The following is a 12850-nucleotide window of genomic DNA, read 5'->3' as shown; positions in this document are numbered from 1 at the left end:
CTACTGCAATTCATTTTTTTGAATGTTCATAGCAGCTTTAGTTGTAACAGCTAAAACTCAGAATCAGCCCCTATATCCTTCAGCCAATTAATGGTAAAACCAACATTTTACATCTACACCATGGGATACAACTCAGCTATGAAAAGAAACAAATTATCGATACACACAACAAATTAGATGAACCTAGAGGGAATTATGCTGAGTGAAAAAAGCAATCCCTAAGGTACATTGTGTATGATTCCAATTTTATAACATTTTTGACATGAAAATGTTATAAAGATTAGTGGTTTCCAACAGTTAGGGAAGTGAGTGGTATTGTGGTGACTGACTATAAGAGGATTGCATGAGGGATACTTTCTATAGAACAGTTCTATGGCTTAGTTGTGGTGCTGAGTACACAAATATACACATGTGTATAATTGAATAATACTTAATTACCACACACGTGCACACACACAGGAGTGTCTACTGCAATTCAAATAAAAATTTAAAAGAAGAACTACAACTGGAAATTTTAAACATTGTCCTCTGTTTCATGCATAATTCAGGCAGTTTTTTCTATTAAACAAAGCTGGTAGTATTTAGAGATTCACTAATTACCACTTATGTGAAAATGAAATTTAATAATCTATTAAAAAATGGAAATTCTGGACTTTATACTCTAACAATTGGTGTAGCGAAATGTAGGATAAAATTAGATTATTGTGCAGCCCGGGTAGCTCAGCAGATTAGCACCGCCTTCACCCCAGGGTGTGATCCTGGAGACCCTGGATCGAGTCCCATATCAGGTTCCCTGCTTGGAGCCTGCTTCTCCCCCTGCCTGTGTCTCTGCCTCTGTGTTTGTGTGTGTGTGTGTGTGTGTGTGTGTGTGTGTGTGTGTGAGAGAGAGAGAGACAGAGACAGAGAGAGAGATGAATAAATAAATAAAATCTTTTTTAAAAAATGTAGATTATTAAGGCTTCTTTTAGTCCAGCTCCTCGCTGGGGCCCCTCCCCTTTAGATGCTGTTTTATTTTTTTCCATGTTTCTACCTTGGTAGAAGCGTGAACTGTTCTCACTGTAGCATTCCTGCTGTTCTCTCTTTAAATCTCAGGCCAAATTTGTAGGTATTCAGGATGATTTGAAAGTGATCTAGGTAATTTGGTGGGGACAGGTGACTTGGAGACCCTACTCTTCCGTCATCTTGCCCCTCAGAATCTTGTATGACTTGGGAGTAGATGGCTTATTCTTAAATTTTTGCTTTGGAATATGCTTGTGCTTTAACTCCTGCCTAATTGTCCTGATGTTATTTGCTACCTACATGAGGGATGAAAAGGATATACCTTGTAAACATTAACATATTATCTGTATCTCTACTCAACTCAATTATATCAATAACCCTGGGAGCTCTTGCAAAGGCCCAGATGATATGTGACCAGCAATACAACTCTGGTTGGTTCCTGAGCCTCTGAGCCGGCAAGGGCTGACCTTCATAACAGGTGTTGTGGAATCAATGAGGTTCTGTTGTAGGTGCTTCAGGGTGACAATTTCCAGTGCATATGCCTAACACTACTGTGCTTTACACTTCAAAAATTTTAAGATTCACTCTGTGTACTATTTCTAAAATAAAAGTAAAGCCGTTTAACTGACAGAAAATCTACCGTATATTTATAAATGTCTTTTTTAAGGTTTCAGAATAATTTTTTAAAGATTTTATTTATTTATTCATGAGAGACACAGAGGTTTCAGAATAATTTTATGATCATTATACATTCAGGAATAAAGAGAAATTTTGCCTCAAAGGACATAGCCAAAGGGATCTAATTAAACAAGTCTCTCTTTTTGCATTTTATCATTTTATTAATAACAGATAAACAACATTGGTTAACTAAAATATAGGGACTATCAGTGTGGTGTCCCATGGGCTAGACATCGATCCAAAGCTGCCCATCCTAGATCATCTGTGTCCACACCTCACGGGCAGCCTATCCAGGCATGGTCTCCCACAACCTGCCTGCGTGGGGTCATCCTGAGCTCCTGGTCCATCCTCGTGCACACAGAGTGCTGCTGGATCTGCAGAAGTCACAGACAAGTGTCAGCTGGCATTCCCATTCACCTCCCTTTCCTCTGTAGGAAACAATACTGAGCTTGGGGATGCCTTTTTACCAGGATCTGTACCCCGGTCTCCACCACCTGACACCACCCATGGATCCCAGCACTGGCTCCTTGGGAGAATTATCAGACCAATGACAATCTCGTTAGTGATTCACAATGAGAATAGTTGGGAATAAGTGTGGAAACCATATCAGATTTTATCTTCAAGGGAAGAAGACCTTCACTTTCACTATCAGAACACAGATCAGAGGTTTATACCAGAGACAAGATCCCAGGAATGACTCCTTCCAGGAGAAGTGGGTTCCCTGAACTTACTGAAAGAGGCTACATTTCCCATCCAATAGAACCTATGGCAATGAAACACTTGGAGAGAAACAACTCAGAGGCTTGATGGTTCCACACAAATGCTAGGGACCTAAAGATTGCTGGTAAGAGACACCCTGTGGATACCCCTGGGTCTAATCACATTCACTGTGAGGATGGTAATGGGTTCTGGCAGACATCCCAGAGCCAAGTTTGTAGGGATGGCTCCCCTCTCCACTGACAGGTGTCCTGCATCATCCCATCAGGCCTGCAGAGAACCAGGTGCACACCAGACTCAGGTGCAATGACAAATTTAGGGACCTTTCCTTGTTTATATGGCAAAGTCTCTCTCTGACTCATGGAGTTTTCCTTCCATCCATGTACACGTATCTGAGTTCAGTTAGACACACAGAATCAGAAAGAGACCTGGAGTTTATAGAGGAAAGTGGCTTCACTTGGTTATGAGGTTTTCCCTGCCCAATTCACAGAGTGAAACCACTAATGGATGTTGAGTCCTCAGTCCCTCGCATCTGGAGACATGAGATGGACAGAAGGTGAATGTCATTCAATCCCCCAATGTCCAGATCGAAACTCCCCATCATGGTGGTAATATCAAGATCTCTGAAATTATCAACCATGACAATCAGTTGGGCCACAAAGTTATCAACCACAGACTCAACAATGACCTAGATAAATACAGTCCATACTCAGACATGCAAATGTTCACCTTATTCTCACATGGGATTCACAGTGACACACATTGGCATCACCCTAAATGGCAACCCATAACAGTAATGACCCAAGGCCAAATTTTACCTACATATCATAATTTATATCTTCCAAAGTCTAATCATCTAACTCAGGTATGGTGATATTTGGGTACCTACTTTTGGTGTAAATCCTTTTCTAGGAGGTGATAGATCTATGAATCTAACACACACACACACACACATACACACACACAAAACTGGAAACAAGGCTGCCCCGGTGGCCCAGTGGTTTAGTGCCCCCTTTAGCTCGAGGTGATCCTGGAGTCCTCGGATCAAGTCCCACATCGAGCTCCCTGCATGGAGCCTGCTTCTTCCTCTGCCTGTGTCTCTGCCTCTCTCTTTCTGCATGTCTATCATGAATAAATAAATAAAATCTTAAAAAAAACTGGAAACACCAAACAAAATGCAAAAGCAAACAAAAAATAAATTAAAAAATAAAATAAAACACAGATCACCTCCTTATGAACACAATTCTCCACAAACATTAAAGAACAGGTGCTGGCATTTTGTTTCAGAGGAGGTAAATTGTAAGTTCAAAAGGCATCACTAACACTAAGCAATGAACATCCATCTGGGCAACATTCCACTAGGATCAAGGCTTGAGAATGTTCTGAATCTCAGACTCCCACTACTGTGCTGTTTTTTTTTAATCTGGTTCAACCCTTCATTTTCTTTGAAGTTGGTACATGTTTGAGGCAGAGCACTTTATCTGCCTGTTTCAGTATCATTTGTGAGTCCAGAAAGCATCTTTCATTTTCTTCTCACTTTTATGGAAGAAAAAGTGCTTCTGTCTCTTAAATATGCTAAGGAATACTTGATACAAGATTCCTGGACACCTCTGAATACAGTAAGGGTATCTGGATATTTGTAAGCCAGGAGCAGAGTGAGGAGGCAAAGATGGGAAATAAGTAAGGGGAGACATTCTCTGAACAGGAGGCTCCATGGTGCTCATGCTGCAAAGTTCTCTATGTTGATTGTGGATAAAAGAGAAGGGAGGAAAACAGATCCGTGAATGTCTGCTAGGATCCTGGGATCCAACATGTGGACTTGGACCATCAGAGGACACTCACACTCACCAGAGAACACAAGATTGAGGGATTTCTTAATCCAGGGAAGGAGTTAAACAGTCGTCTCCTCTTAGGGTCTTAGCATCATGCTCTGAAAACTTCTTCCATGATATAAACACTGTGAAGTGTTTCTAGAAGGGATAAGGTTCCTCTTACACTGCTGGTGGGAGTGACATTGGTGTAGACACTGTGAAAACAGTATAGATATTCCTACTACAGTTAAAAATAGAACTACTGTATGACCAAATAGTTGTGGTACAGTGTATTTACCCAAAAAATAAAACACTAATTCAAAGAGAAGTTCACATCCCTATATTTATAGGACCTGTTTGTGCTATAGACAAATAAGGGAAGCAGCCCAACTGTCCACTACTGATGAAAGGATGCAGAGATGCGGGACATACACAAAGAAGAATGAATCCTTGCAATTTGCAGCATAGAGTATAGAACTAGATAGCGTGTAATGTTAACTAAGTCACAACAAGACAAATACCGTATGACTCACTCATATGCAAAATTCAATTAAAAAACACAAATTATCCAAGGGGAAAAATTTATTGAGACAAACCATGAAACATACTCTTCAATATGGAAACATACTGTTGGTTAGTAAAGGGGGAGGTGGGAGGGCCCGAGTGACATAGCAGACCTGGATAAGGGAGAGCACTGGTCCTAGGAGCAGTGGGGGATGGATGGAAGTGTCATCACTATATTGTACACTCAATATCACATGGCGAGTTAACTACACTGGGGAACATGGTAAATGGATGGGGATTGCATTGAATGTGTAGACTGCTCTGCATAGCAGAGGCATCTTAAAAATATTTATTCTTTCATTTCATGGGCATGGTGTATTTTCACTTTCTTTGTGTCTTCTTCAGTTACTTTGGCGAGTGTTCTACACTATTTATTGATGAGCCTGTGTGTTTTCCATTGCACATGCACTCTTGATTCTGGAGGATTAGTTGATCATAGAGTTGATTATCCATTTCTGGCTTCTCTACTCTGTTCCATTCATCTATGTGTTGTTTTGTGCAGGTACCAGGTTGTCTTGATGATAATGACTCAGTAATACAGCTTGACCACCAACATTGTGATGTCCCCCTCCTGAGGTACTTTGATTTATTCAACATATTTCTACTTATACAGCTTTTTAAGAAGTAAACTGAGGAAGACACAACGAGATAGAAAACCATTGCATGTTTATGTATTAGAAGAATAACTATTGTTTGGACACCTGTGTTGCTCAGTGATTGAGTGTCTGCCTTTGGCTCTCGTCAAACTCAAGGTCCTTGGATGGATTCCACAATGGGCTCCCTGTAGAGATCCCGCTTCTCCCTCTCACTATGTCTCTGCATCACTCTAGGTGTGAATAAGAAAGTTATGAAATAATTTCAAAAACAGGAATATTTTTAAAATATATGCTACCCAGAACTTGCTATGCAGTCAATGCAATCCTTATCAAAAGATTATAGACTTTCTTTACAGAGTTAAGACAGACATTCCTAAGTTTTGTAGGCACAGACAAAGATACTAGTGACACATGAATCCAACGCTGATACTCTGGCATTTTCAGGCTGCATTTGTTGTGTAAAGAACCTTTTAAGCTCCCTAAGCCAGTCAAATAAATATTTGTTGGGATTTACTCTTTCTCTGTTTCAAGAGAGGAAAACCATCCTGCAAATCATGGTAGGGAACAGGGCTCAGAAGGCTCTGCAAACAACCCTTGTCATCTGCTCACTCATTCACTGACCAAAACCCAAATCCTGGCCTTAAATATCCACAAACACACCATCGTATTGTCTAAGGGCAGAAGTGCTGCCTGCTGTGGTCATTGTATGGGTTTTGTATTTTACGTAGCTCATGCACCTGGAAAATGAAATGCATCTCCCCTTAGTTATATCTTATGTCTACTGAGCTATTAGATGAGGCAATGAAATCAGAAGAAAAGCAGAGCAATTTTTTCTGCTCCAACGAGGTGAAGAACTACCCAGGGAAAGTTGGCAATAAAAAATTAATCAGTAGAGAGGAAGAAATATTATTCATTTCCATATGACATGATCTGCTACAGGGGCAATGCCTACAAACTCTACAAACGAAGAATCAGCTAAGGATTTCAGGGAAAATTCAGGATATAAAATAAACAAATACAGTTATGATTCCAACACTAACAAAAACTATATAAAATTAACAAAAATATCACTTTACTTGCATCAAAAATAAAAATTTAAAGCTGAGGTTATAGTCAGAGAACATGCAAATAAGGCCCTCCCTCCACTAATTAAAGCACCCCAGCCCAGACTTTGAGCTCGGAGAGGAGCCCCAGCCCCAGTATCCCTGGGTGACCATATTCAGGACACTGTCTTCAATAAATGGTGCTGGGAAAATTGGACAGCCACATGCAGAAGAATGAAACTAGACCATTCTCTTACACCGTACAAAAAGATAAAATCAAAATATATGAAATATCTAAGTGTGAGACAAGATTCCATCAAAATAGTAGAGGAAATACCCCTTTTGAACTTGGCCACAGCAACTTCTTTCAAGATACATCCATGAGGGCAAGGGAAACAAAAGTAAAAATGAATTATTGGAACTTCTTCAAGATAAATAACTTCTGCACAGCAAAAGAAACAGTCAACAGAAGGGAAGATGATATTATCAAATAACATATAAGGCAAAGGGCTTGTAGCCAACATGTGTAAATTACTTACCAAACCCAACACCCAAGAAACAAGGAATCCTGTTAAGAAATGAGGAGAAATCTTGAACAGAAATTTCTCCAAATAAGACCTACATATGGCCAACTAGTCCATGAAAAAATTCTCCACATCACTCTCTATCAGATAAAAGCACATCCAAACACAATCAGCTGCTACTTTACACAACAGAGAATGGCGAATATTAATAAGAAATAAAACAACACATGTTCGAGAGGATGTAGAGGAAGGGGAACTCTCTTCCACTGTTGGTGGGAATATTAGCTGGTACAGCCACTCTGGAAAACAGTGTGGAGGTTCCTAAAGGGTTAAAAATAGATCTGCCTAAGACCCAGAAATTGCACTGTCAGGGATTTATCCCAAAGACACAGATGCAGTGAAACAGCAGGATACCTGCACCCCAATGTTTATAGCAGCAATGTCCACAATAGCCAAATTCTGGGAGAAGTCACGATGTCTTTTGGAGACAAATTGATAAACATGATATGGTTTATATATACAAAGGGATATTTCTAAGTCATTAGAAAGGATCAGTAGCTACCATTTCCATCAACATGTTTCTAACTACACAGTATTATGCCAATGAAATAAGTCAGTCCCAGAAGGACAATCATCATACTTTCTCTCATACAACGAAAGGGATCATAAGGGAAGGAGGTAAAATGAGAGGGGATAAATCAGAGAGGAAGACCAAACATGAGAGACTCCTATCCCTGGGAGTCAAACAAAGGAATGGGGAAGGGAAGTGGGTGGTAGGACCTGGTACCTGGGTGACGGGCACTAAGGAGGGCATGTGATGAGATGAGCACTTGGTGTTACTCTATGTTGGAAAATTGAGCTTAAATAAATATGGAATAAATACATGAAAAATAAACTATTAGAGAAAACATTATGAGCAATAACATGCCAACAAATTCAGCAATCAGAGAAAAAATGGATGCCTTCAAGTAAATGTAGAAACAACCCAGTTGGAAACAGGAATGAATAGAAAATATGTAAAGACTCCAAACCAGGGAATGAAAATCAAACATATTTAAAAGTCTTCTAACAATCAAAAGTTCTGGGACAGATGGCTACCCATGGGAATGCAACAAGCATTGAAATAGAATTAATACCTATCCTGAAAATTTTTCAAAAAATAGAAATTAATGGAAACTTCCAAGCTCATTTTCAGAGGGTATCATTGCCTTGACCTCAAAGGAAGACAAAGATCTAACCTAAAATGAGAATTAAAGACTAATATCCTTGATGGATATGGATGCAAAATGTCGCCAAGATCCTAACAAACAGGATCCACCAGTACCTTAATAGGATAATTCGCCATGATGAAATGGGCCTAATTTCTGGTCTGTAAGGGTGGATCAGCATCTGCAAATCCAACAATGGGATTTGGATCATTAATGAAACAAAGGATAAGGACCATTTTATAATCTCAACTCATGCCCAAAATGCTTTTGGCAAGAGCGATTATACTTTCATGTTAAAAATTTCTTGCTGCGTAGAGATAGGGGAACATATTCAACATAAAAGCCATTTACAGAAGACACATGGAGAATGTCTTCTTCAACAGGGAAAAGTTGAGAGCTTTTCCCCTAATCAGAAACAGGACAGGGATGACCTCCATCACCACTGTTCTTTACGATTGTGGTAGAAGGCCTAGCCTCAACCATCAGACAACAAACAGAAGGAAATGTCCTCCAACTCAGCAAAGAAAAAATCAAACTTTCATTCTTCACACGAAAGTTATTTTAAGTTTAAATCCCAAAGATTCGTTGAAAAAATTTCTAGAACTGACACCGGAGTTCAGCAAGATCGGAGCATGTAAAATGAATACAAGGAAGTCAATGGCTTTTCTACATAGTGCAAATGAAATAGAAAAGAAGAAAAAAAAGGACTGGATGCAATTTATAATTGCACCAGAAATCATCAGATAATGAGGGAAAATCCTAACCAAAGAGGGATGGATATATAGTCTAAACATTCCAGAACACTTATGAAAGACAGTATGTAAGATGCAAGTAGATAGGAAATATTTATTCTCATAGATTAGAAGAATAAATATTGAAAAAATAACTATACTACCAAGAGCAAGTTATCCCTTCAAAACCAGGTTTATGAAATATCACCAGCATTTGTTCCAGAGCTTGAGCAAATGATCTAAAAACCTTTAGAGAACCACAAAGACCTCCACTAACCAAAGCAATCCTGAAAAAGTAAAGCAAAGCTGGAGACATCGTGATTCTGGTTGCAAGGTAAATTACAACGTTGTGATCACCAGGATAGTATGGCCCTGGAAAAAATACAGACTTATAGATAAATAGAAAACTTTAAGAACCCAGAAATGGACCCAGAATAGTATGGGCAAAAAATCTTGACAAAGCGGGAAAGAATATCCAATGGAATAAAAGAAAATCTCTTCAATAAATGCCATTGGCAATATTGGAGAGCCACATGCAGAAGAATGAAAGGGGACACTTGTTTTACATCATTCACAAAAATGGACTCAAACTTGATGAAAGACCTAAATGTGAGTCAGGAAACCATCAGAATCCTCAGGAGAACACAGGCAGCACCTTTTCTACCTCAGCTGCAACCACTTCTAGACGTGTCTCCAGAGGCAAGGGAAAACAAAGGAAAATGAACTATGGCAACTTTATCAAGGAAAGAGCATTTTCACAGGAAAGGAATCACTCAAAGTAACTAAAAGGCCACCTAGAGAATGCAAGAAGATATTTGGAAATTTCTTATCAGATTAAAGGCTCGAATTCAAATCTAAAATGAACTTATCAATCTCAACACACACCAAAGATATATATCTCCAATCAGAATTGGGCAGAAGTTGTGAACAGACTTCCTGCCCTTGGTGAGGTCCCGCACCACACCATATATTAGGCAGCTGATACACATGCAAAAAGAAATTCATTTGCTATCCTAAATCTGCTATATATCAGACAAAATATTGAGTAAAGAATCTGACAAATAACAGGGAAAATATTTATGCACCTAAATCTAAGATTACCCTTGAAATTAGGCCAATAATAAAATAAAAGATATTAAAATAAGTCAACAGGAAGTTAAATAATTTGTTTGCATATACATAGTCAATGAGGAAAATTATTTCAAAAAACAATTACAAGTAACTAATGAGCTCAAAGAAAATTCAGGATATAAAATCAGCATAGACAATAAGGTTAAATCCTACACCCTAACAACAAATTTTCTGTATCAAATTTAGAAAACAATCACCTTTATACTGGTACCAAAAATAAATATTTATGATTAAACTTCATTAAGCAGAATAAAAACTGTTTAAAAATGGCCTATACTAATGAAAGACCTTTAAAGAGGAACAGAAATGCAAAGATAAATGCATGGATTAGAACATCATAAATTCACTGTGAAACCAAAACAAACTGATCTGGGGTTGTGAAGCAATCTTTGTATATAACTTATTAAGAATTGAATCTAAGTTTGTAGGTGACTATATAGTCAGGGGACATGCAAATAGGGGCCTCCCTCCACTGATTAAAGAAGCCCAGCCCCGACCCTGCAGCTGGGAGAGGAACTCCAGCCCCAGGGTTCCCAGGTGACCCCATTCAGTGCTCAGGACACAACACAGACAAACCACCATGGAGTCTGTGCTCTGCTGGGTTTTCCTTGTCGCTATTTTAAAAGGTAATTCATGAAGAACCAGAAACCCTGAGTATGTGAGTGGAGGTGAGTGACAGAAACAGGGGATGTGGGACAGTTTCCTGACGAGGATGTCTTGTGTTTGCAGGTGTCCAGGGTGAGGTGCAGCTGGTGGAGTCTGGGGGAGACCTGGTGAAGCCTGGGGGGTCCTTGAGACTGTCCTGTGTGGCCTCTGGATTCACCTTCAGTAGCTATGGCATGAGCTGGGTCCGTCAGTCTCCAGGGAAGGGGCTGCAGTGGGTCGCAGCTATTAGCAGTAGTGGAAGTAGCACATACTACGCAGACGCTGTGAAGGGCCGATTCACCATCTCCAGAGACAACGCCAAGAACACGCTGTATCTGCAGATGAACAGCCTGAGAGCCGAGGACACGGCTGTGTATTACTGTGCGAAGGACACAGTGAGTCGACCTCAGTGTGAGTCCAGACACAAACCTCCCTGTAGAAGGGGATCAGGACCACCAGGGGGTGCACAGTCCTCACCACTTCTGTGTTCAAGGCCCAGGAGCAGATGCAGATGGAGGCTCTGGACAGGTTTCCTGTCAGGGTCTGGTCTTCCTCTCCAAGGAGCAGTTTCCCCAAGGGAGTCTCTTTGGGTACAGGATTCTTTGCTTACATATTCAATCTCTAACTTACACACTTTGTTGTCATAGAAAGTGAAATATTCCAACACCCAAAAATGGTAGTGCCTGTTGTTTTGCTTATTCCTTATTCAGTTTCTGTTTTGGAAAGTTGGTTGGATTTAGTCAACAACTCTTCTTATATGCTCAAGGACAAATCTGCTTAAAATTTCTTACTACTGTCCATAAAAACCAGTTTATTACCCGTATCGCCATTTACCACAACTTCTCTTCTATAAGAGTCCCAGCTGTATACATGGAACATGAAACAACTACCCAGCTCATTGTGCAATGATTTTATTTTATTTTGTATATTTTTATTAGATTTCAATTTGCCAACATATACCATAACACCCAGTGCTTATCCGGCCAAGTGCCTCCCTCACTGCCTGTCACCCAGTCACCCGAACCCTCCACCAACCTCCCCTTCCACTACCCCTTGTTCATTTCCCAGAGTGAGGATTCTCTCATGTTCTGTCTCCTTCCCTGACATTTCCACCTCATTTTCCTTCCTTTCTCCTTTATTCCCTTTCTCGATTTTCTACATTCCCTGAATAAATGCGACCATATGTTTGTCCTTCTCCAATTGACTTACTTCACTCAGCATAATACAGTCCAGTTCCATCCACGTTGTTGCAAAGGGTGGGTATTCATCATTTCTAATATGCAAGGATTTTAGAAACAACATAAAATTCATGCTGGTCATGACACTACAAAGGGCTCAAAAATCAAATGGAGAGATGACGGAGTGCAGGTGTGACTTCAGTCTTGAACCACTCTCACAGAATCAATATCAGTGTGAATCTGGGAAAGCAAGGGGCCCCAAGAAGTATGCTGTGAGGATGTGTAGTCTGAAGAGCACCCCAAACACACACAGACACGAGAGTACAAACCTTTATCACCTTCATCATCGTGTCTGTTGAGAGCAGGGCAGGCCTGTCATCACGTCATAAGTGCTTCGATTTTGGAAGGACACTGGCTCATGGTGTGTGTTGTGGTACAGTGGTAGGGAGAAGGTCCTGCTCCAGGAGGGACTTGTGTGGATTCAGTGTCACATCTCCATCAAAGGAGGGAATTCAATGGTTCCTGCTGGATATCCCATGGGTGGGGCTGGAGGAGAAGAGGGAGGACTGGTGATCACATGTGTCAGCAGGTTACACTCAAAGATATGGTGTGATGACAAATTAAACTAAACTGTTATGAGAACTGAGAGCACAAAGGTGGAGGAGGACTTTCCACCTGTAGGGAATATCTCATGGATCCTTCAGGTGCTGATATCAGCTCACTCTGTGTGACCTCTACATCCCTGTTTTGGAACCTAATGTCCATGTGATGGAGGATGAGGTGGGGCCTTAGAGGAGCACTTCGGTCAGGAGGTGCAGCCTTCTGATGGGATCAGGGACCTTATACATCAGGTCGAGGAAAGCTCCCTGCCTCTGGGCCCCATATGAGGTGACAGGGAAAGGACGCGCTAGGACGTGGGCACTCTCCAGATACCACATCTGCCTGCACCTGGACCTCAGACATCCCAACCTCCACAGCTGTGAGAATGAGTGTCTGTTGTTTAATCCACAGAGTCTGGGAATGCA

At 40.5% G+C, this 12850-nt stretch overlaps 1 gene segment (V, D, J or C); it reads left to right on the top strand.

Moving 5' to 3' along the window:
* The first annotated feature begins 10466 nt into the window (after positions 1 to 10466).
* On the top strand, positions 10467 to 11328 carry LOC119876514. The segment is given in 2 exon segments: positions 10467 to 10628; positions 10732 to 11328. Coding segments are annotated over 2 exon segments (609 nt in total).
* Positions 11329 to 12850: the final 1522 nt, after the last annotated feature.

The sequence above is a fragment of the Canis lupus genome, chromosome 8 (genome assembly GCF_011100685.1).
Source record: "Canis lupus familiaris isolate Mischka breed German Shepherd chromosome 8, alternate assembly UU_Cfam_GSD_1.0, whole genome shotgun sequence".
Lineage (NCBI taxonomy): Eukaryota > Metazoa > Chordata > Mammalia > Carnivora > Canidae > Canis > Canis lupus.
This window is presented reverse-complemented; position numbering and strand designations above follow the sequence as displayed.